The sequence below is a fragment of the Muscardinus avellanarius genome (assembly GCF_963383645.1).
Source record: "Muscardinus avellanarius genome assembly, chromosome: 11".
In the NCBI taxonomy this organism is placed as follows: Eukaryota; Metazoa; Chordata; class Mammalia; order Rodentia; family Gliridae; genus Muscardinus; species Muscardinus avellanarius.
In genome coordinates this window covers 3,380,819-3,405,346 of record NC_137797.1, presented here as the reverse complement: position 1 = coordinate 3,405,346, position 24,528 = coordinate 3,380,819, and the positions used below count along the sequence as shown (strand labels likewise).

At 58.1% G+C, this 24,528-nt stretch overlaps 1 protein-coding gene across 7 annotated transcripts in view; it reads left to right on the top strand.

The window, feature by feature from the left end:
* Positions 1-23,747, top strand: part of TBC1D22A (TBC1 domain family member 22A) — a gene marked incomplete at both ends in the record, with an annotated part of 318,925 nt that extends 295,178 nt beyond the window's left edge. For all 7 annotated transcript variants that reach the window (XM_080706394.1, XM_080706392.1, XM_080706393.1 and 4 more), the window contains one exon: positions 23,619-23,747. In XM_080706394.1, coding sequence (XP_080562520.1) covers positions 23,619-23,747 — 129 coding nt within the window. The remainder of the gene's footprint in view (positions 1-23,618) is intronic.
* Between the last annotated feature and the right edge of the window lie 781 nt (positions 23,748-24,528).

Sequence of the window (24,528 nt, the reverse complement as noted above, 5' to 3'; positions counted from 1 at the left end):
GGTCATCCTTTTTGTTTTGAAATTATGCCATAATAAATATGATGTCACCTCCTAGATAATGATTCTTAGATGTCTTGTAGTTGTTGGAGCTCATCACTGAATAGTTTCAGCATATTTTCTAGGAACCATATGTCATATTATGTTGGGGGAGGAGAAGTGAAAGTTAAAAGACTGTTAACCTTTTGATTTCAGGATGCCCACTGCACTTCACAGCGCTCCTAGGGCTTAAGCCCCTCATATACAGCAGCTCCTTAAATTCAGAGAGCAGCTCAGCGGAGGAACCAGGACTGGAGAGGAGAGGGGCGGGGCCAGGATTGCCCGGTCCCCTTGCCCCAAGCCCACACCTTAAAACACACACAGCCCCCTTTATCCATGCTGTGTGCACTCGTGGTTTTCAGAGACAGCAAGTTCTCCTGCTGCACCAGCCCCGGTGCTCAGCCCGGGAAGGAAGACCTCACGTCTTCCTCCTGTGGCTGAACACGTCCTTCAGCACCTGTAGGAGAAGGTGCACAGGAGAGAGATGGGCAGCTGTGTGCCTGGCCTGAGCGTCCCCTCGGGGATAGGCATGGAGGTTGAGACCTCTGCCCCCTGCCCCTCAACAGAGCTTGTCGGGTGTGTTACAGTCCCCGTCCGCTCCCTTCCTTCCCTGCCACTAAGGCTGCCTCATCCAACCCATCGGCCCGGGAGCTGGCTCCTCCCCTTCCCCCAGCTGTGCCCTCCTGCGCAGTGGGGGGCTTCCTGGAGTGGGCTCGATCCCTGTGCTCCTGTGCTAGGTCCAACAGCCCACTCTCCTGGGGCATGATGGCCCTGTGGCTATCACCGACTGAATCCAGGACACAAGCCCCTTCCTTGTGCGTCCTGCGTCACTCCTCCCAGGGGTCTCCTCCTCTCCCCCACCCCACGGACAGCGGTCTCCAGGCACCCACTCCACCATCACATTGGACTGAAGTGGGTGCCACACAAAGGGCGGCTGGTGGACCCTAACCCTCAGAGGCCTGGAGCTCTGTGCGGCAGGCCGCAAGTGCTTCTGGGGTCTCAGCGCGATTTGGATGTGAGCTGTGGCGAGGCGGCTACCATGATGTTGGGAAGGCATGAGCGCTCTTGAGATGTGGGGAAAACGGTCCTCAGGATGGAAATTAACACAGGCTTATGTGGCTTCTTTTGAAAGGCAACATCCTGTGCACCTATATAGCATGCACCTGTGTGTCCGTGGAAAGTGTGGTGTTGGAGTTCCACCTAAGGGTTAGGATCTGCCGCGGCACATCGGTTCCCGGGGAACTGTGCAGGGGGACTCAGAAGTCCTGGCCAGGTCATTGCAGCTAAGTGATTTCAAAGCAAAGTTATAAAACCCTTCCACGCCTTTATAAGAGAAACCATTCGAGCCGGGCGCGGTAATGCACGCTTATAATCCCAGTACTTGGAGGTTGAGACAGGAGGATCCGGGTTCGAGGCCAGTCTCAGCTACTTAGTGAGGACTTCACAACTTAATGAGACCCTGTTTCAAGATAAAGAATAAAAAATCGGGCTGGGGATGTAGAATGGCCCTGGGTTCCATCCTCAGTACCACACACAAAAAGAGAAAACGTTCAGTGTCGGAGTGTGGCTGCATCCTAACACGCGTGGGTGGGGCCTCTGTGGCACACGGGCCAAGGACCATGTCTGGGCACAGCTGGGACACCGAGGACCCTCTGTGCCTACGTGACGGGGTCCTGGTGTTGATTTCTACTCTTGGTCAGTTGTTCATTGCAGAGTGATGGGGACCCGTTCTGACAGCGTCCACGCATGATTTTCTCACTCCAGCCTCACAGAGCACCTGATAAGGGAAGAAGGCTTTGATGCCCTCGGGGGTCGGATCTGTGGGGCCACCACTGAGGACAGGGCTGTGCCGACCGTGCCAATGCTGCTTTGCAGCGGAGTCAGGTGCTTGGGAGGCGACCGCGGCTCTGTGGCATGGCTTCCTAGGACAGTCTTCGGTGTCCTGCAGGCACATAGTGGTGCCTCGCGGGTGGCCCGGGGGCCTCCGCCTGCAGCTGTGTGACGGGAGTGCCGGGAGTGTCCGGCCTGGCCTGACACCCGGCTCTTGGTCTGGGCCTTCCCTGTCAGTTATTCCAGTGATTGGGCAGCAGCCTCCGGCTGGATTCACAAACGTGTCGTCCTGCGCCCTTCCGAGCTGGCTGGTCTCGTCAGACTAAGGCCAGGCACAGTTTTCTTCCCCCTCCTTCCTTTTCTTAAATAACTTCTCTTGTCTGGGGCGAGGGTGGCATCTGTGCTCCAGCACTTTGAGTTTCCCCGGTTCTGTTCTGCTGTACTACCCGCGATCCTGCAAAAGAACCTGCCCGTAAGCCGAGCGTGGTGGCCCACACTTGTAATCCAGCATTTGGGACTGAGACAAGAGGATCGCAGTTTGAGGACAGCCTCAGCTGCTACTTAGTGAGGCCCTTTGCAACTCAGTGAGACCCTATTTCAAAATAAAGAATAAAAAATAGGGCGTAGCTCAGAAGTAGAATGCCCCTGGGTTCCATCCCTAGTACCGCAAAAAAAAGAACTTGTCCCCAGGTGAGGCGGAGGGAGGCCCTGAGAGTGGCTCTCTCCTGGCTCATTGCTATCGATGAACTAATCTTGCACCCACCATCCAAATCATTAATTGAAAGTCCTTTCTTATCTCATGAATGGAGTTTGATATCTAAGGCAGATACACTTGGGGCAACGCATCTGTTCAGTCCCTGAAGAACTGTAATTACATCTCGGGCCTTATTAAAATGTCCTCCTCCCAGCATCAAATGGCCCAGTTGCAGCCTTTGTGGACACCCAAACGAGTCTAGTATGGAAATACAATGACCCGGGCCTGTAGGAGCGCGGCCCGTGAGGAGCGCTCCGCTGGCGGCCACTGGCAGCCTCTGGCCAGCTGCCCGGGGGCCCCCTGCGCTCTCTCGAGCTTCCTGCCTGAGTGGCCCGTGTGGGACCAGATCCACTGGTGTGTCGGGACAGCGCATAAAGGGGCACGGCCAACCCTGGTAGACTTCACAGCCACCGACATAGGAGGCCAAGGTGGAGGAGAGACGGTTGCGTACACCTGGGGTAGAAACAAAGTTGGAAAGGAGCTGCCTCCCAGGAGCACTGCGTCACCCCAGACCTGGGCTTCACTGGCTGCATTAACCAACAGCAAAGTCCTGCTCTTCTTCCTGGAGCGAGCCCTTGCGCTGAGTGGCCAATGGCCCTCCTGCTCATTTAACCACGCGCTGGCTTCTGATGTGACCACTGAGGCCTCTTGGCCCAGATAAGGGGGCTGTGCGTGCCAGTGCACGGCGCCCGCCAGCCTTTGTCCTGGGCGTTCCCAGGCCTTCCTGGGGCAGGGATAGAGCAAGAAGACGCACTCGGCCACAAGATTCATTCAGAAGTCTCCACCACCATGCTGGCACCAGAATAAACACAAGATGACGACAGCGATGAAGAGGGATAGAAGGCAAGCGCTTGAGGAAAGCGAGGCGCTGTCCTAAGGTCCACTCCCTCCCCAGAGCCCTCGGGCCCAGCGTGTTCATTCGGTTCCTGATTAGCTTGAGGATTTTCAGGGCAAACATGACGGGATTTCTCACTTCAGCTTTAGGATGTTTGCTTTTTGAGATAAAGCACACAGAAGAAGTTGCCTGGAACTTTTGATTCTTCACACAGAGAAAAACACATTTATTCTTCTTGTATTTAGAGTGCCTGGTTCTCGGCACAGCTGGCCAGGGTGCAGGGTCCGTCGGACGGGGTGCTGGAGACCAGGGCCACCTGGGCTTGGGCTGGCCACACCGAGCCTCAGTATTGCTGCCACTGCCCCTCTCAGTGAGGACCCTACTGTCCCTCAGCCAGGGAGCCCAGGATCCTTGCCGTGCCCCGTGGTCCCTTCACTGCGGGCAGCTTTCTCGGGGCTCCCTGGCTCTGGGGTGTCTGTGCCCACGGCTGTGGAATCTGTGCATCTGTGTCCTGACGCTCAGCTCTGGCTCCCCTTGGTGGCTCTTCTGCCATAGTCACCGCAGGACCAGTGAACAAACATCACAGCCACACCGGGCGCCCGCCAGCCAGGGCCTGGGACAGCCGCGTCTCAGGAGTACCTCCAGGCTACTTAGCCTGGGGAGGAAAGAAAGGTGCAAAGGGCTGGCAGCCTGGTCACAAATGTGGTCCTGCAGTGGCTTAGCCAGGAGGAACATTGGTCCTGGCTGAGCGTGGGACCCCAAGCTTAGAGTAGGGACCACGAGGTTCCTTCTCCCAGCTGAGGTCTGGGCCACCTCTGCCCTCCGATCCTGGCCAAGGCCAGATGGCTTTCCCTTTGGGGCTCAGCCTCCCTCTGTCAGATGGGCATGCTGGCTCCCCTTAGGACAGTGGAGATGCCTGGGGAACACAGCTGCCTCCTGGACTCTTGTCCTCGGTGTCGCTGCCTGCCACCCAGCTGGACTCCCAGCCCCCAGTAGTCCGAGAGGCTCGGGGACCCCTGGGTCCTAGTCGAGGACAGGAGGAGGCGTCCCGGCAGTCCTCTCTGGCCTTGCTCTGTTAAGGCGAACTGCCCGATTCCCAGCTTTCTGGGTGAGTGCCCGAGGGCATTAAGGAAGGGAGAAGAGGTCATAAAGGGTGTAAGAGTTGACATAATGCTATGAGCGTAAACGAAACTACCAATTCAAATATGAAAGACATGTGTGGGTGGGGGAGGGGAGGCACCAAGAACTATGTGCACGCATCTGTCTGACACCCTACACCCCAACTAAAGAAAAAACAAATCCACGATTCCCTGGCCTGTGACCATCCCACCCCGTGGCCCTACCTGAGTCTGGGCCCTTGGGCTTGGCGAGGCCCCCTCCCTCCCTGCATGAAGCCCGTAACAGAAGTTGACCCACCATGTTCAGGTGCTCTGTTGACACTCCCCAGCTGCCCTTGGGCTCAGGGACGCAGGCCTGAGACCTTGAGGGCCGTCACCGCCTGTCTGGAACAGAGATTAAGACAAGTGCCACGGAGCCCGCCGCCAGCACAGGGCACAGGCACCATGTGGTCACACAACCCCCGCCCCGTGGCCCCGTGCCAGAGTATGCACCTTGAGTTGGCTTACCCAAGCGAGAGTCTTGGAGAGCTCTCCCTGGCTCGGCCCCGGGATCCCCGTTGCCCAGGGGTGGCGAGGGGCCCTGGCAGGCTGGTCACAGCCAGCTACTGGGCACTAGGCTCCACACAGTAGCGCTGTTACACCTGTGAGCTCCATCTGGAAATAATTAGAGGGCACTGGGCCTCCCCAGAGAGAATAGGTGGACCTGTGTGCGTGAGGTCTTCCCAGTTGATTTGTAGATATGGCGTCCTGGGCTCCCTTGTGCAGCAGGCCCTCATCCCTCTTATGTGGGGAATAATACAAGACCCGACCTGCTCCTGTATGTATGTATGTATGTATGTATGATGTATTTTGGTGGTACTGGGGTTCCTGGAAACCCTTCTACCTCCGGGCTACACTCCCAGACCTGTTTTATATTTTTATTTGGAAACAGGGTCTCTTAAGCAGGCGAGGCTGACTTCGAACCAGAGCGATCCTCCTGTCTTCACCTCCCAAGCGCAGGGATTACAAGCGTGCGCCACCATGCCCAGCTCTGCTCCTTTATTTTGATAAAAGGATGCACCTCTTCCAGGGGCCAGCCCCAGGTCTGCAGGACGAGCACCTCCCTGCCTCTCTGGATGAGGCCCTGCTGCCTGGCCTGGGAAGAGGGCACTCTGCCAGCAGCCACAGCCCAGCTTCCTGGCGTGCACATTTGCATTCAGGAGCTATTGCAGAAGGCTCGTTCTCAGGGCCGTGTTTTACGTCTCCAAATAATCCCGTTGTAATAAACCTAATTCCTGCCAGTACATGAAAACCAGCCTGTGCGCCTGTCACAGCGTCAACCTATGTGACATCTCCTCGCACATTATCAGCCTTGATCAGATTCGCACTCCCAGTACCAACCTGTGATTCTGGCTGCGTCCCTCACATTAACATCTTTTATAATCATTATCTGATGACACTCTGTCACTTTGGAGATGGGTCGCTGCGAGCGGCAGCGACGCCCAGAACGAAGCCCGGCAATCGCTGAAGCCGTTTCTCCTCATTGGGAGCGGTGGACATAATTTTGAGCAGAAATTGAGCTGTATGTATTTAGAAATCAATTGGAAAGAGCTCATCACTCAGCGCTGAGTGCGCGCGCCCACTCCATCCATCCTCTCTGGGGCGGCTCAGTTTGCCCCAGTTATTTCAGAAGGAGCGCGTCCATCGGCTGTGGGGAGCGCGACTGAGTGGGGCCCACTTCAGGAAACGCGGCTCATCTGCCCAGAAGCTGCCCTGCTTGGCTGCCGGCGTGGCTGGGAGGCGCTGTCCCGTCCCGCCCGGGGTCCCGCCGTCTGCAGGCCCGTGCACGGTGGTCTTGGAGTCCCTGTTGCTGCTCCCCGGCCTGTGGCGGCTGCCACTGCTGCGGCTCCTACACTCCCGCCCGCAGCCGGCCTGCATGCTCCCCGGGCGGAGCTGGGGCTGGACCAGCCCTGGCTCCTTACCTGCTCCTCCGTCAGATGCTTCATTCCTCTCCTCCTCAGATCCCAAAGTGCCCAGGTTTCCATCTTGACGATCCTGGGAGGCGCCAGTGTGCTGGCAGTCTCTCCCACCCTGGCTCACTCTACCCCTCGGGGGCACATTGTAGTCATCGGCCAGCACCCCCATCTGCCCACCCATCTCCCTCTAAGGAGATGAATCTAAGGCTCAAAGCAGAAACTTGGCCAGGGTCGCACAGCCAGTACTTGGCTCTGGGAGCGGCGCCCAGGGCAGCCCGGCTCCCCTGAATACCCCAGGGATTCCCTCCTGGCAGCCTATTTGGAAGCCAGCACCGCGATTCTATAAGAAATGGGTTTTTACTAAATGCCCCTTTCAGGGGGCTTGTTTTCCCCGTTTGCTGTGGTGTTTTCCTAAGAAGAAAGGGAAGGGGAGAGAATAGAGCAGCCCTTGAGGGGGGGGGGTGACTTGGCTAATATCTTCAGATCTGCAGCTTTATGTATCAAATTGCACGAGTTCCAAAATAGAGCTTAGCTGGATAGTATTCTGTGCGTTGTGACTGAAATTCTCCTTCTACCAAATGGTGATCTGGCATGAGATGTGTTTGGCTCTTTCTGCTTTGGTTTTGCCAGTAACGGTGCTAATGGAGCACCAGAGGCGCCGGCCGCCGCGTGCTCAGCCTTCCGCTCGCCTGGGAGAGCGGGCCCGCGCCTGGGCCTTCAGGATCCCCAGGGAAGGTCAGAGCCTTGGGCTGTACCCACCCCCCCCCCTGTCTACCTGCTAACACACTCTACTCTCCCACTCTCACTCATCTGCCCATCCATCTAGTCAGTCATACACCCACCCCATCACCCCGTCTGCCCCCTACCCACCTACCCACCTGCTCATCCAGCCACATGCACGCCAAACCACCTACCCATCCACCCATCCATCCATCTACCCATCCATCTAGCCAGTCATACACCTACCTATCCATCCATCCACTCACCCACCCACCTATCCACCCACCCAGCGAGCCATACACCCACCCATCCACACATCCATCCATCTACCCATCCATCCACCCATCCACCCAGCCAGTCATACACCCACCCACCTATACATCCATACATCCATCTACCCATCCATCTGTCTACCCATCTACCCATCCATTCAGCCAGTCATACACCTACCTACCTAGACATCAACCCATCCATCCACCCATCCATCTATCTACCCATCTACCCATCCACCCAGCCAGTCATACACCCACCCACCTATACATCCATCCATCTACCCATCCATCTAGCCAGTCATACACCTACCTACCTACCTATCCATCCGTCCATCCATCCATCCATCCATCTACCCATCCATCTGGCCAGTTGCACACCCACCCACCCATCCACTCACTCATCTGCCCACATTCTCATCCACCCACCATCCCCCTGTTCATCCAGCCATCTGCTCACCGAACCACCAACTAATTTACCCGTGGACTCATTCACCCAGCCATCCACCTGCTCCTCACTCACCAAGCCATCACCTTATCCACCTGTCAACCCACCTGCCCTGAGGGTGACTTCCCTGTGCACAAGTGGAGAGCCACAGAAATCCCCAGAGGCAGGTGCTGGAGGAGTGGAGCCCACCGAGCCCCTAGAAGCCCTGGCTGTCTCCCCAGAGAGGGGAGCCATCCAGGTGGGCAGTCACTTCTGTCCCCATCCCCGCCCCATGAGCATGAGCTCCTTCTCCATGGAAAAGACACAGATATCTACAAACTGGGGGAGACCTAAAAGCAGTGTTTGCCTTTTACGTCCATAAATCTCAGGCCTGAAGTACTTGGCAGTGACCTTAACATCCCTGAAAACAAAAGGAAAGAGTGAGAAGCCCTGCGGCACTGGCGCTTAATTAGTTTTGAGCGGCATCCAGGAATAACCTTGCATTTTAAATATCACCGCCCATGCGCCATCCTGCACCTTCAGTGGAGCGGCAGCCCACCTGTGACATGCTTGCAGAAGCCGGGCGCTGCTGAACGCTGTCTCTCCCAGCAGGCGGCCCTGCCCAGTGCCCCCGGGGACCCTCGTGTTTCCTGGTGGGCACCTGGTGAGCCTTCCTGTGCTGTGCGGGCCAGCTGAGCCGCTGAGGCACAGAGAGTGCTGCCTGAGTCCCGACACCTGCCCGGGATGCTCTCGCAAGGCTGGGAACCAAGAATGAAGAAGCGCAGCCACCTCTGCGCAGAAGAGAAGAGCCTGCACACTCACGGGAAAGTGCTGCTCACGTTCAGACTGCGCTCCTCTGTCTGCTTGGGTCCTGGCCGCTCTCTCCTCCTGGCTGTGCGGGTGGTGGCCTGCAGCCCCGTAGTCTGTGACCCCTAAAGGCGCTCCCCCTGCCCACTCTCCTCTTAGGACAGGTGCTCTGCATGGATGGCATCTGGTGCTTAAAGAGACGGGAGGCCTGACCACTCCTGGACACCAGTGATGGATGCTCAGGACCTCATGCCTGCGGCTTCATCTTTAGAAGAGACCCTACTGAGTCAGGAGGATCTCAGGCTGGAGCCAGGCCCAGCAACTTTGCAAGACCCTGTTTCAGAAATAAAATAAAGAGCTGGAGGTGTAGTTTGGAGGTAGAATGCCCCTGGGCTCAATCCTAGGAACAGAAAAGAAAAAGAGAGGGAGGGAGGGAGGTAAGAAAGGAAGGAAGGATAGAAGGACGAGACTGTGCTGCCCAGCACCCCCAGCCCTGGTCCCGAGCCAGGCCTGCATGCTCCCATTTCATAGTGCGGGGCCTTGCTGCCAGGGCTGCCCACGGCCCTCTGTGGTCCTGCACATTTCTGTGAGCTTGGCTGCCTCTGCCTCCCCACACCTCTCCTCCCAGGGCCCTCTGTCGGGGCTGCCGGGCCCACGCCCAATGAGGAAAGGACCCCGTTCTGGCACAGGCCAAGCATTCGCTGAAGAGTAATAGAGGTGTTCCCCCACCCAGCCTGTCGGCCCACCAGGCCTGGGTGGCAGCCAGAGGACCCTCCAGGAGCACGGGCCCGCAGCTGCTGGGGTGCACATCTTGTACATGCAAGCGCTGGCCGGAGGTGGAGAGCTTTGCAGGAACAGCTCAGGGAAGCTCTCGGATCCTCTGACTCTTCTCCCCGTGTCTGAGCAGCTTGTGTGGCTGGCATGTAGCCCCACTGGTCTGTGTGGTGAGAGAGCCGGAATCATTGATGACCCTCCAGCACTGTCTCCTGCAATCAGGGCAAAGCCTCTTGATTACAGCTGCTAGGTAGAATTGATGGGGAGACAGCCTAAGTGACATGAAAAGTCCGTGAGACTTTGTTCCTGCTGATGGAAGATCCGGGCCCAGGGTTCTTTGGGGCGCCCCCGCAGCGGGGTGAACTGTTCTCTTTAATGGGTCTCCACAGTGCCTCTTAATCTCCACCTAGGGCAGCCAGCACCTATCCCCGTAATCATTCAGAGGTAATCGAATTGGATTACCTTTCAGACAGGGCTATAGGAAGTGATTTAGACCTGCTCTCTAACAGGCGGTGAAGTGTTTCTTCTGAGACCTGGCCGTGACTCAGTGGGCCATTCTGGATCTGGCCAGGGGAGGGCTTTGCATGCTGGGAAGGCTGGAGGTGGCCTATTCTGTGGGGTGTGGAGCTGGGCAGGGGCCTCCTGCAGGCCCATCTCTGCTGCTGGGCAGTTACAGAGAGCGCTCTGCTCACTGGCCAAGTGCTGGGGTGAGGTGAGGCCGTCTGCTCACCTGGAGGCCAGCAGCTTTGGGAGGGCATCCTTCCTTCCTTCCTTCCTTCCTTCCTTCATTCATTCACTCATTCATTCATTCATTTACTCAAAAACACTACAGGGAGCCGGGTGTGGGGACGCACGCTTGTAATCCCAGCATTTGGGAGGCTGAGACAGGAGGATCAAGGTTTGCTAGGGGGCTGGGAGGGCAGCCTCAGCTACTTAGTGAAGCCCTTTGAAACTTAATGAGACCCTGTTTCAAAATAAAGAATAAAAAATAGGAGTGGGGGTATGGCTCTATTTTTGGCTTGGAGGTAGAATGCCCCTGGGTTCCATCCCCAGTCCACACACACTTACACACACACACACACAAAAAAATACAAAACAAAACATAAAGAACTACTGGCAGCCACCAGCCAGCCTGTGAAAGTGGCCCCGCCTGGCTGTTTCCCAGGCTGCACGGGAGCTGGACGTATAGGAAAGGAACTGGTTAGAAAGAGGGTCAGAGCAACAGTGGAAGAAAACCAGTTGAGAGAAATGAGTTGGGGGAGGACAGAGCCCCGCATGCATGGGGGCAGCACCCAGACACACGACAGGGCAGGGCCTCTAGCTTGTGGCCTGGCGGCGGCGGGCAAGCCCCTTGGTGCAGATGCAAAGGCCCTCTGGCTCCGTGGGGGCTGGAAGCCACCGGAAATCCAGCTGGCAGTCAGTGTGCTTTTTTTGTACCGGGAACTGCCAACTATAAACAGTGTCGGGGTGAACTGTGCCCTCCCTAAAGTATTTTGTTCTGAAAACCATTCCTGTGACTACTGCTACCTTTTAATAATACATCTACAAGCCTCAAGTGAGCACTTGTTCTTCCTCCATTTTTAATGGTATCCCGTCTGCTGGGCAGGCAGGCAGGCCTGTGGCTGACTGTAGATGACCCTGAGCCGTTGGTTCCGCCATGCGTGCCCTCCACGCCACCTCCCAGGGCTGGCGTGGTGACGTGGGAGCTCGCGTGGAGCCCCCAGCGTTGTAGCAGGGCCGCGCTGTGCAGCCCCCCTCTGTCCTGTCTGCGAGTACCGTGAGTGTTTTCTGTTGTCAGCGGTCCCGTTGCAGGGTGACAGCTGCCTTGGGGGTGACCTGCAGGACATCTATGGTCTGTCCTTAAGTGCAGGAGTAGCCTGAGCTACAGGCACAGACAGCCCAGGCAAAATGTGACAGCTTCAAAATGCCCAGCAGGGAGTTGTGTCCAGGGGTCACGAGTGAGAAAGCGCCCCAGGGCCAGGTGTGGGCCCACGGTCATGAAGAGTTGACTCAAGGCCCACGGGCCAGGCTGGGCTGGTGAGGCCTGGCCTGAGGAAGGAGAGTGAGTCGCTGAGGGGCTGGCTTGCAGCCGGCAGCCCTGCCAGCTCTGCTGCTTCCCAGGCTGGTGGGATCATCAGGGAAGAGGCTCCTGAAGGAGCCCTCAGGAGCTGGGGCCAACGGCAAAGCCAGGAAGGAAACTGGTCTGAACTGTAAAGCATCACGGAACACAACAGAGGCAGAGGGACCCCAGCCCTGGGTGCCCCTCACCTGGCCAGGTGGGATTCCCCAGGAAGCCCCGTCCTCAAGGCAAGAGCCCGCCATCACCACGACCTTCCGCTGGACACCTACCTTGAAAAGGGAACTCCCGGCCCAGGAGACCTTTGCAGAACAGCTGAGATTGAAAACAAACGCAGGCACAGAGACCACATGGCAGAAGAAAAGAACAGTTGGGTTAAGAAACAGAAGTCTCATCAAGAAGGATGTTTGAGACAACTTGGTGATCCTGGTTGGGAGATAAACGCCCCCTCGGAGCAGCGAGAGGCCTCGGGTGGGAGCCAGGTCCCCGGCGAGCACTCCACCACCACGCAGGGCGCTGGGCCCTGAGCGGATCCTGGCAGGGAGCCCTCCCTCAGGGCCGCGGGGCCGACCCTGCCCGGCCTCCCCTCCCCTGGCACCCCTTCCGTGGCAGCTGCTGCATTATGTGTGGCCCCCGTGCCAGTCCTTGGGACGCAAGCAGGAGCAGGTAGAGCCTGAGGTCGTGTTTGTCACTGGCCTGACCCCCGCTGTCCACAGGACTACAGGCAGAGCTGCCAGTGTGGGAGGTGTGTCCAGCGACCTGTCCGTGAGCTGGTGGGGACAGACTCTGGCCCTTGCGCCAGGAAACTCAGAAGGTTCTGGAGCCTGGCTGGTGGTTGCCGCCCTGACCTTGTGGGTGCAGAATCCGCAGGAGCATGCACATCAGCGCCACGGCCTGGAGGGCAGCCTCCGTCCATTCCCTCAAATGCTTCTCCACAAGTCCTAAAAATAGGACCTTAATTAGACATTTAGCAGAATGCCATGCAGTATTTATCTCCACACTTGGCTCGTTCACTCCTCAGAAGAAAGGCCCCCGCGTGCCCGCGCGGTGCCCACTCGCAGGCTGGCTGGCTCTGCAGGCAGCGGGCGGACCTAGGGTCGCCTCCCGTGGCCAGCTCCCTGGCTCACTCACTCCACACATGGGCTGGGCCAGCAGGAAGGCCACCGCCCCAGGAGCTCACAGAGGCCAGAATGAAGGCAGGGATGCAATTGCCCACCGTGTCGAGTCCAGGAGGAAAGTTCCAGAAGGGCTGACCCTGGTGCTGGGGCTGCTGAGAAGCTGTGCACGGCTGACGTTCATTGGCTGTCTAGACATTCATGCCTTTGAGCATCTAGTGACTTCCTGACAAGCGTTCCTGACAGTGTGACTTGCTTATGGTGGCCCCTGGGTGATGGCAATCTCCAAGTAAAAGGTCCGGCCCCACTGTCCACTCTGTGCTGCAGGTGACCATATGGACTGGGCCCTCAGGGCAGCGCACAGCAGGTGGGCCTGGGAGAGCATCTCTGGTCTGTTCTCTCCCCGTGAAGTAATGCCAGGTTCCTTGAAGCCTGTTCTTAGAGTAGACAAGGAAAGGCAAGCAAAGGGCCTCAGAGTTTATGCCCTGGCTGCCCCTGAGGCCAGCAGGCAGCTCCCAGCCCCGTCACTGCCCAGACAAGGCAGGAGATGGGCACTCCTGTCTTGATTCAGGTGGGCGCAGGAATCTGGGCTCCTCTGGCATGGCGCTCTGGCAGGTCAGCCAGAGACTCTGTGTTTGCGGTCCATGTTCCCCAGGTGGCCCGGGCCCTGCCTCTGGGCACGCACTGGCCTGGAAGCCCAACTTCCCAGACCTCAGCCATGCCAGGTGCCTTCTCAGTGGGCAGCAGGGAAAGCAGCCTGAGAACACACTTCCACTCAGGAAGGTTCATCCTTAAAATGTGTTACAAGGAAAAGCCTGTCTTGCTGGTGACTCTGATGGCAGCTCTGCAGGAAGTCAGGATCCTGGCCTGGGTGTTGGCCTTAAGAGTCTGGTTGGTTGTTGGCCCTCTCTGGTGGCTCCTCCCCTGGGGCGGGGCCTCGGGGCCAAGAGGAGTGTTTTCAGATGGGCTTCTTCCCCTCTTCCCCTGGCGCTTGTTTTAGCTCCAGGAGCGCTGCCGGGCTCCCTCCTGCTCTGGGGTTCCAGCAGAGTACCGAGCAAGCCAGGGCGGAGCGCTGCGCAGGCCCGTCAACCCGTCACCTCGGAGGGGAAGGGGAAGGGCAGTGTCGCCCCCAGCTGGCCCTGTCCTCCGCCCTGATTCTTTGCCTGGGTGGGTCTGAGGATCCACTCCCTGACAAGGTCGCCATGTGGGGTCCTCAGCGCTGGACTGCAAGCTCACGAGTTTGCGTAGACGTGGGTGTGTGTGGATGTGGGGGCGGGAACAGGTGTGGAGCCGTGGCGCCCGGCCTCCCTGGGCCCTGGCTCTGCCTCCAGCCTCCACTCCCTCTCCATGTTATTGAGGAGCAAACGGGCCAAGGCTGTCCAGCACTCCCCACCAGCCACCCTGTTCTCTCTGCCCGCGAGGGCCGCTCTCAGCCCCTGCCCAGGCCCGGCCGCCATGCCAGGCGACCCTGGGTCTACAGAACGACCTGCCTCCCCTCGGAGCCATTTCTCAGCATCCCACTGCCAGCTGGCTGTCTCTCGGCCCTTAGCCACAGCCTCCAGCTGCCCCTTGCCCGACACTCTGATCCCCAGAAACCTATGACATCACTACTATCTGGCCAGTTTCCTTTCATCCTCAGCTTTGAGGCCCTGGGACAGCCCATCAAGGCGCTGTGAGCTGATCGCCTGGCTAAGGAGACGAAAGGTCACCCCGCCCATGGAGCAGACTTCTAGCGGGAAGCAGATGAGCGCAAAACAGTCCGTAAATGTACAACTTGTCCCCTGTTCTGAAAGCGACAAAGAGGCTGCCGGGAGCAGCTGGGGCAGGCTGGGAGGTTCTCTGCGTTCTCTATCTTGCTACTGAAAGTCTTGGAAGTCTTACATTTCAGGCTATAATTTTCTCATTTGGAATATTCATTTGAGTCTTTGAGTAGAACCTCCGTTTCCCTGCTGACCCAACTCTTCAGCACCGAGGCACGGTCTCCCCGCGCCCCTTGGCTCTCGGGCCGCACGCCGCGTCGGCCACGCCTGGGCTGTTTCCTGGTGGTGTCTGCCCATAACTTCTCCCCTTGGCAGGGTGACGTATTTCTGATCTTCTGAATTCCTAATGGTTTGTTATTGTACCCTGGGTATTGTGGCTAATATGTTGTCACTACTCTAGGCTCTGCTATCCTGCTCTGATAATTTCTGATAATTATTGTTTATTCTGCTAAAATCCAATCACTCGTTGTCTATTAATCTTGCTAGAGATGAATGACCTACTCGTGGTCTTTCTTCTAAGGGAAATAAACTCTTAGAGCGCAGAACTATCTTGCGCATAGTGCTCCTTAGTACTTGGGAAGGAGGAGCGGGACGGCTGGGAAGAGATCCCCAAGGTGACACTTAAGTCCCAAGGGAGCCTAAAGAATGGGTCCTGTGCTCAGCAGCAGGAGGTGTCCCAGGCCTGAGCAGGATTTCTTTTGCTTTCTCCTTTTTTCCTCTTTGCAGTACTAGGGTTGGAACCCAGGGCCTGGTGGGTGCCAGGCTGTCAGTCTGCCAGCAAGCCACACCAGCCCTAGTGTGAGTCCCTCAGGGGGGGAGGGAGCACAGGTGGGGAGCACTAAGGGAGCACAGGTGGGGAGCCCTGGGGGAGCCCGCCCTGGGAGCTTGGCTCCATCTGTCCCTATCATAAGGACTCATTAGCTGCCTTTCAGAGTGGGGCAACATGGTCTGACTTTGTTTTGAGGAGGAAGTGTGTTCCTGCTTGTGCGGGTCGTGGTTTACTTGGGTGGGGTAGGACTAGAAGCTGAGGGAGGCCAGGTCACCCTGCTGAGGGTGAGGATGGAGGGCGGTGTAAGTGTGGGAAAACTGCCACCAGATGGAGTCTGGAGAGCGCACCAGCAGGTGCAGAGGTGGCTGGACATAGGGGCATGGCCTCCTGTGCCATTTCCACCTGCCCACCGAGTGCTGAGGGTGCCAGGCAGGCCTTGAGGGGGCATGGAGGGAGGAGTTGCCGTGGCATGGGGCAGAAGGAGATGAGCTTGGGAGGAGTGGCAGGCAGGGCCAGGGGCTCGAGATGGCGAGGAAAAATGGGGCTGGGCGGTGCCTGTGGGTGCAGTGCAGGCCAGAGCGAGGATGTGGGCTGCAGGAGGTTCCAGGACCCCCAGCCGACATCGCCTGTGCCTGTGCAGAGCCAGTGGGCAGTGCTGGCCCCCCGGGACCCTTAGGGAGCTAGGGTCTTGCCCGGTGCCCTGTGCGCCATCCCTGTGGCCTGCCTGTGTGGTGCCCAGAGCTGTTGGGGACCAGGGTGCTGCTCTTCCTGCCCTGCTCTGTGCCCCCAACCCCATGGCTCCTCGGAGCTTTGGAGCTGGGGTGGCCTCGCGGCCTCTGGCCTTCTGAGTGCACCCACTGGGAACATGGCGCAGGCTGGCGAGTCTGCCACCTTGTAGATAAGCTGGGGAAGCGTGTCCTTCCAGAGGGGAGGGACGATACAGCCTGCGTCTGCAGCCCGGCACCACAAGGCAGGGCGGCTACTCGGGATGAAACAGACTCTAATCTCCCTGTGAGGATTTGAAACACTCTACATGCCGATCAAAGTCTTTCAGCTGCGCCCAGACTTGAAAGGGTTGAAAGCCGGCGTGGTGGGGTGCTCCGCACAAGCCCGGGTCTTCACTTAAAGAGGTGGTTCCTCTTCTGGAAAAAATACAAAATTAATTACAAGGACAGTGATGTTCCTGCACCATCAGGGCTCCTCAGAAGACTGATCTGTTGAGACGTCGCCTCCTGTTTCGCCCTCCGAGGGCTGCCAGGCTGCGAGCTGGCCAGCTCCCGCGGCCGCCACCCAGCACCAGCGCCTGTCACTGTCCTTCTATTTTTAGCCCTGGTTTGGTCCAGAACTTGACAAGATTTTCAAACTAATAACTGGATTGTCAAAGAAATCAACTGTCAAAGCTGTACTCTGGACTCAGGGGATAGACAGGCAGGCAGGAAGCAGCCTCAGGCCACTGCCTTCATGGACCTGGCCCTGTCGGGGCAAGTGGGTCCACAAGGCCACACAGCTCTCCCTGGAACCAGCGAACGCCCCTGAGGGATCACAGAGCAGCTCCAAGAAGTCTCTCTCTTTGGGCACCAAGATTGCTCCCCTGGGTTACTGAGTTCTAGTGGGACCAAGGCCCCCTTTGGGTGGGTTCAGACTCCCACAGCTGAGTGCCCACCTGGGAGGGTGCCTCCAGGCCCTCTGAACCTCACATCCTTATCTAAGTGACTGCCAGGTTGGGGGCCCTTCTTCTGGGGACACCGTGCCCCCTGCTCCCCAGAGCCCGTGTGTCTCCCGAGGACCCGCAGATGACACGGGCCTCCCTGCCCTACGCACACGGCCCTGCAGCACCTCCAGTGGTCAGGATCTCCAGCCAAACCAAACATCAGAACAGGAAGAAGAGTTAATTAAACCAATTAACTGTGCCGCCTGCCTGTGCGCTGGCACGGAGACGCCTCCTCCATCCTGCTCACTTAGGGAAGAAAACGAGAGGAGGTGAGCGAGCCCTGTTAGCTCCGTCCTGATAATCCCTTCATCCTCGCGTGTTGGCAATTTGTAAACGTCTGACTTGAGTGACTTGAAAGCAGACCTCAGCATGCCCGCCACCAGGAGTGCCCCGCCGACACCCTTTCCTGGGGGAGCCTTCCAGGCCAGGAGGGCCACTGCGAGGGGTGTGCAGTGGCCCCTGCAGTGCACATCTGCCGCACGTCCTGTCTGATAAAAGTGAACGATACGTATGGATGGACCGACCATATACGGACAGTGTTCCCATCATCATTCTTACTGCCATAATCAGAAACAGTTGACCACACAAGTTAGAGAAAGATTTATTTGCTCACAATTCTGGAGATTTCAGAGGTTCAGTCCATGTCAGGCCAGGTCTGTGGAGCTCAGGGCATGGCCATAGGAGGTAGAGAAAGGGAGATAACAAGGGCTCCTGTCTCACATTATGGGTACCAGAAGCCAGGGAGAGAACAAGGGAGGAGGGGCCTTATATAACCCAAGGCCATGCCCCCTGGGGCCCTCCTTGGCAACCAAGCTCTGCCTTCAACATGGCTTCTTGGTTTCCGTGAGGGCTGAGGGTTCATTCTAAATCCAAACCCTTACAGACAGTGTTCTCACCAGGACCCCCAACCCCTCCTGCATCGTGCTTGGTGCCCTAGCACCATGGGATGACAGGTGATATCACATTTGTTAAGTACAGCTCCCCCTCCCTTCAGCCCGTACCTCCTCTGCCGTCCACCCCTCCTGGAGAGACTTAAGGCCACCCTGTGGAGAAGCTGGTCACAGCTGCCCACTCAGCAGTAGAGGCCCGGTCTCACGTGCACACTTGAGGCTTTGGGGGAGGCCACAAATGGTTTGCCCGTCTGACCACAGCCAGGCTCCCGGCTTCTGCGATGGAGGAGCCAATCCTGCCTCGGGGTGAGGCTGGGCCTTACGGCACTGTGACAGAGTGCAGGAGGCAAGGCCATCGCCTGTGTCCAGGCAGGGCCATCGTGGAAGGCCCTGCGCCGAGCTTTCCAGAGGGACTGGCAGAGCGCGAGGGTTGAACAGGGACCACACGGCAGGCCCATGACCAAGCAGCTACAGAGAGCAAAGCTCTGGCCCAACGTGGAGCCACCATCTCCACCCTCTGCTTCCTTCTGTAGTTCCTGATCCAGTGTGTCCCGCCTGGCGTCCAGCGGGTCTCAGTCACACCGTGGCACGTGCCATGAGAACAGCTCTAGTGCGCAGGTCCACTTCACACCGACTCGGGGCCAAGTGATTGTATCTGCCTGGGGGGAGGGGACAGTTCAACTTGTTTGTGGGAAGAGGTGTATGCTTGCGGCTCTGTGTTGGAGCCCATGGCCTGGCGGGCAGCGTCCTCTCCAGACGGATGGTCCTAGGTCCGTTGCCCGCACTACAGGGTCACGGGGCTGTCGGAGGTTTAGGGGGGCTCTGAACATGAGCACACTTTTCAGAGCATGGCCGGACCCCCCACCAACCCCTGCAGGCACTTCTCCCGGGCTCCAGGGCCACAGACGCCCCTGCTGTAAGGTGGGCGATGTATGGGGCAGGCAGGGTTTGGGGAGACAGCGGCCTTTTCCTTTTTTCATGCATTCAGCATTTCATGCCCCAATCAATTCTTTGGAAACATCTTAGATTTAATACAGTTCCTCTTGCAACCAAGGCTGGGAATTGAAGAGCTAGTCCCAGCGGCTAGAGGACTCCTGTTTTTTCCTGGCAGCCTCTCAGGAGTGGCAGGCGTGGTGTGGGCACACTGGTGTGGCGGCTGCCTGCCGCAGAATCCCGCCCCCAGCTAGGTCACTGCCTGAGACAGTGTTTCCTTCTCGGGAACATCTGTGGTGTCCGGGTATCACAGCAGGTGAGCGGGATACTCGCCGCCGTCCTTTGGACATTCTGCTCAGTAAGAGTTTGATTTCCTATTAAACCTGTTTGCTAAATGATTTAGCATTTTCCATGGATAGGAATTTATTCAGTAACAACTTATTTATTTATTCGGCAACAAGCATTGCTTCTGTGGCTACTGTTACTGCTCTGATGATTACTGCCACTGCTGATAACAATCGCGACCATAACCGAATGCTGGGTGCCAGTGACGCGTGCAGCGTCCCTGGAGGGGGTCCCGCCACCGCCCCACTTGACAGATGACAGACGGAGAAGTGAGAGGCAGGAGGCCCCCCAGGGCGCACGCTGATAAACACCAGCTGGGCCTGGAGCCCGGCCTCTCCCTCCTGGTGAGCGTGGGCTCCGCGGCCTACGCTGCTCGCTTCTGCGGTGCTCGCTGACCACCACCCGGTGCCACCTGCCTGTGTGGGGGACACGGGCACACCGGCCTGACCAGGCCGCAGGGGAGGCAGGCCACCGTGCGGCAGAGCTGGGACTCGGGTACTGGCGTCTGATCCCGTGGCCTTTCTACCCACCTCGTGTAACCCACAGAGTGGGCCAACCAAGCAGGACCCTAGATCCAGAGAAGGGTCTCAGGGCTGTCAGGGACGCACGCTTCTGAATCCCAAGGACACAGGTAGGCCGCCATTTTATCCTTCACAGAACGGTCGGTGAGGCAACCATATGGTACAGATGGCGCCATGGCTCATTTTGCTGTTTGGGAAAATAAAATCCTTTTGGCAGGCACCAGCCAAGGCCGTAAGCATTTGCTCTTTGACATCAGAAGCCTCAGCCAGGTGTGGTAAGTTAGTTAGTGAGACCCTGTTTCAGAATAGAAGACAAAATGGGGTGGGAGCGTAGCTCAGAGCTAGAGTGCCCTGGGCTCTACACCCAGTACCACGAGAAGAATTTTTAAAAATAACATTAGAAGCTGGGCACAGTGGCACACACCTGTCATCCCAGTCATTAGGATCTCAGGTTCGCGTCCAGCTTTTACCAAAACCCTGAGCAATTTAGTGAGACCCTGTTTCAGAATAAAATGTAGCTGGGGGCATAGCTCAGTGGTAGAATGCTCGTGGGTTTAGTACCCAGTACTCAAATAAATAAACAAACAAACTTGACATTAGCCCAGGGACAATGTCTGTCTGACAGACAACTACTGTACCTCAGCTCACAAGAGCAGACTGTTAGGAACAGTGGGCCTGGGGGCTTGGCTCCGCCCTGCAGCCCACAAAGCCCCTGTCCCTGTTGGGGGGTGAATCTGGGCTCCACTCTGCTGTCAGAGTTGGGGAGCGTACCTGCCTCCAGCGGCCCCCAGTGGGAGCTGACAGGTAGAAACGGAAGGCGCCTCCCTTCCTGCTCTCCTGATGAGGTGGGCAGGTGTCCAGGGTACGGCCCAGACACACATGGAGGACCCTGTGGCCCCGGCCTGGCTCTCGGCTTGGGCTCCAGGACATGCTGTTGGGACTGGTTCCATAGCTTTGACCCCCACCGACCACAAACCCTTTTGTGTGGAGTGTAAGAATTTCTGGAACAGAGGCCGATGGCAAAGGGCAGGGGCCTGGCACTCCTGTGCGGCTCCACCGGGCGGCCATCCCAGGGCGAGGGGAGGAGGGCTCGCCCAGACCAACGCCTCCTTCCTTTGTTTCCACATCACTGTTGTGAGCCGAACCCTCTAGTCTTGACACCACCGAGGTGATCAGAGCGTGGCGCAAAACCATGATCAAGGGCGCCAGCGCGTCCTCCGTGTTCGCGTTCGGGACGGGCTCCCAGGCGGCCTCCGTCCAGCCCCTCCGGGCCGCGCAGTGCAGTGGCGCCCGGGCCGAGCGCACGAGCTCGTGAGTTATGGGCCCGCACCCGCATGACGTGGATAATGCAGAACAGCCCGGGCTAATAAATGTGGCGTGTTTCCCAGATAGGAGACACGGCTGCCTGGTGCATAAATAAGACAAGGCTTTTTAAAGAAGAAATCTGTATTTAAGGCCCTGTTTGTCTGTGTTCTTTGCTGCCGTAAAGGTCACCCGGATAGATTTTTCCTTCCTTAGCATTGCAGGCTGAGGCTCTGGGCATTTCTATTCTCCCTCCATCCAGCGAACCTGGGGACTAAATTAGATTCTGGAATTGAGTGTGCACCAGAGTCGGTAAGTTACCGTAATGGGAGGGTATTGCTTCTCACCTTGCAAGTAGCGAGGTCATGATAATATGAAGCGAAGTGGATTAAAAATAAAACCAAAGGTATTTATTTATGACCTGCTCAGAATTGGATTGGCATCCGTGTAAGTTGCATCTAATAGTGAAAGACAGCAGATTGATGTTGATGGGTCCCTGAGGACATATTGCCAGTGAAATTTGCTCCGTGAATTCAATTTAAAGGCCCGCAGAAAGTATCCAGAATGCAAAGGGAATACGCACGGGGGAGGGCGGGGCCCCGCGTCAGCAACGTGATCATTAGAGGAGACTCCAGTGTGTGACTCCCACGGAGGGACAGTGGGATGGATGCTGGGTGACCGCGAGGACAGTTGCCCTGCACAGCTGGGTCCCAGCCCGGGATGCTGGCTCCAGAGCCCATATCCTGAACGCCACAGTGGCCAGGCCCTGTGCAGGATAGCTTGGCTCTACCCCTGAGAGAGTGTGGTCCCCAGTCCATAGCTGAGGGGAAGTGAGGCTCAAGGAACCTGGGCTGGCCGAACAGGGACCAGCCGGCTCCCGCGGGACCTCTCCATGTGTGCTGGAGTGACCACAGCTGGACACCGAGCCTTGCTGCTGTCCCTTCCCAATTGGGCAGCCTGAGCCAGCAGCCCTGCATCAGCAGGGGGCAGGAGGGGCAGTGCCAGAGCCCTGGGGCCAGGGACTTTCATCCGGCTTCTGGATGGGAATGGAGGTATGGGGCAGGCAGCCCACCGCTAGACCCCGGGACCCAGGCCATCAGGGCAGGCGGGCTCTGGCTTCATGAGCAGGAACCTGGCCCTGGCCCAGCCCTGACCCACTGCCTCATTCCCCATTCTTCTTCTGAGACCCCAGCCCAGAAAGCTGTCCTCCATGTGGCCCCCAGGGTACCACTCCTGCAAACCCCTCCCTGGCCTGGGCAAGGTGGCCAGAGGCCCTGGGCATGGCTGAGGTCTGCCGGGAGGGGAGGGCGCCTGTGGGTGCAGGGCGGTAGTGCCCCTGCCGTGGGCTTCCTTCCCAGCACGGGCCAGCGTGGCAGCAAGGTGGCTGTCTTGCCAGTGTCTTTGCTGGCTTCTAACCTCTGCGTACTGGACATGTTCCCTTATTTGTCCCGTAGGGGGTGGCTCAATGTCCCCACAGCCCACCCAGGCTGAGATACAGCCCCACTGCAGGCCTGTGCAGCTGGGTGGAGCACAGTAGATTAAAGGGGGCTGCAGCAGGGGAGCCCCAAGACAGCTCTTCACCAGAAACTAGAGGAGAAGTGTGTGGCTGTGACGGGGACTGTCCAGAGAGTGCCCACAAAACCCGTGTGCAGTCAGTGTGTCCAGAGAGACCCGTGTGTCCAGAGAGACCCATTGCAGACAGTATGTACAGAGAACCCATGTGTATTCAGTGTGTCCAGAGGACCCATGTGCATTCAGTGTGTCCAGAGAGCTACCTGTGTACATTCAGTGTATTTAGAGAACCCGTGTACAGTCAGTGTGTCCAGAGAGACACCTGTGTCCAGAGACACCTGTGTGCAGTGTGTCCAGAGAGTGACCACAAAACTCGTGTGCAGTCAGTGTGTCAAGAGACACCCATGTGCAGACAGTGTGTCCAGAGAGACCCATGTGCAGTGTGTCCAGAGAGACCCATTGTCCATAGAGACCCATGTGCATTCAGTGTATTCAGAGAACCCATGTGCATTTAGTATGTCCAGAGGACCCATGTGCATTCAATGTGTCCAGAGAGACCCGTGTTCACAGAGACCTGTGTGTGGTCAGTGTGCCCATGTGCCCTGCGTGCGCATGCCTGGTGCTGGTTGTGCTGCTTGTCCCCATGTGTGTCTTTGCCCAGCTTTGCAGAGAGGGCATTTGCCTCGGGGTGATGCCCTTGGGCCCCACTGGGCTCGCTGCCTTCTGCACAGGCAGCTGTGGAGGGTGGGGGTACTGTGTTTGCTCCTGGCTCTGGGGGGCCCAAGCTGACTCAGCCATGACCCTGCATATGCACGCATCAGCTGCTGGCTGTGCTGGGGCCGGGGAGTTGTGTGCCGAGGTGGCGCGGGCAGCCTTGGGGGCAGGAAGGGTCTAGGCCCTGAAGCCACGTCTGTCCACAGAGACACTGATGCCTCCCCCCTTTCACCCTGGGAGCATCGCAGGAATCAGGTGACTGGGTCTCTGGCCAATGGCACTCAGAAGCCCATCAGTGTCAAACTTGGAGCCTCCAGGGGCCTGGGGACCCCACCTGGGCGAGGGGGGGCTGCTGGAGTGGACGGTGGGTGTGGAGGGTGGCTCCTCAGGCCCCAGCCCGCAGCCCCATGGCCCCGCCTCTGACCTGCCTGTCTCTCTCCGCAGGAGCTACTGCTCTTCCTCCAGAACCTGCCCACGGCCCGCTGGGACGACGAGGACGTCAGCCTGCTGCTGGCTGAGGCCTACCGCCTCAAGTTTGCCTTCGCAGATGCCCCGAATCACTACAAGAAGTGAGCCTGGGGCCTTGCCATCGGGCGGGCTCTCCTCGCCTGGCCAGCTGCCGGCCCCTCTGAGCCAGTCCTGGCCAAGCGCCGCCCTGCAGGGTCACCCCACCCTGCGGGCCACTTGCCAGGAAGGGCCTGGCTCAGTCTGGGGCTGGGGGACGAAGAGCCACTAGTTTTGAGATACCAAAGAGAGCCGGGGAGGGTCCCGACTTTGGGGGCCAGGGCAGGTCAGGTGCCCCCTTGCCCTGTCCCTGGAGTGTCCTTGCCAAATGCCCACCTCCTGGAAGCCAGCTGGGAGCCGAGAGGTGGCACAGCCATCTCTGACCTGCTTTGAAATGCAAAAGCTCTATCCTGTCGAGTGGAGAGAATAAAATAGACACCAAATTCTGCGCGGGCGTTGCGGCCGGCTGGGATCCGAGATGCAGGGCTTCTCCCGGGCCGCCTGGGCCTGGCAGCCCCTTTCTGGGGTGTTTTCCTTCTTGATTTGATCTTGGCTAGAAGCCAGTCAGGAACTAGATCCCAGGGTGCAGGCTGTGGCACGGGAGGCAGGCCATGTGTGGGGTCTCTCTCGATTGCCTTACTTTCTAATCTTTAAAGAGAGAAGTCCCCGCTCCCGGCCCTTGGAGGTGCCTGTCAGATGCCCACCGTGTGCAGGGCTGTCCTGGGAGCCCAAGAGGCGCACCCAAGGCCCTGCTGGGCTGCACACAGGTGGGGCGGGCTGCGGCCCCCTCCCTGCCTGGCTCAGTCACCGAGAGACGCTCCTCCAGGACTCTCCAGGGCAGGGCAGCCTC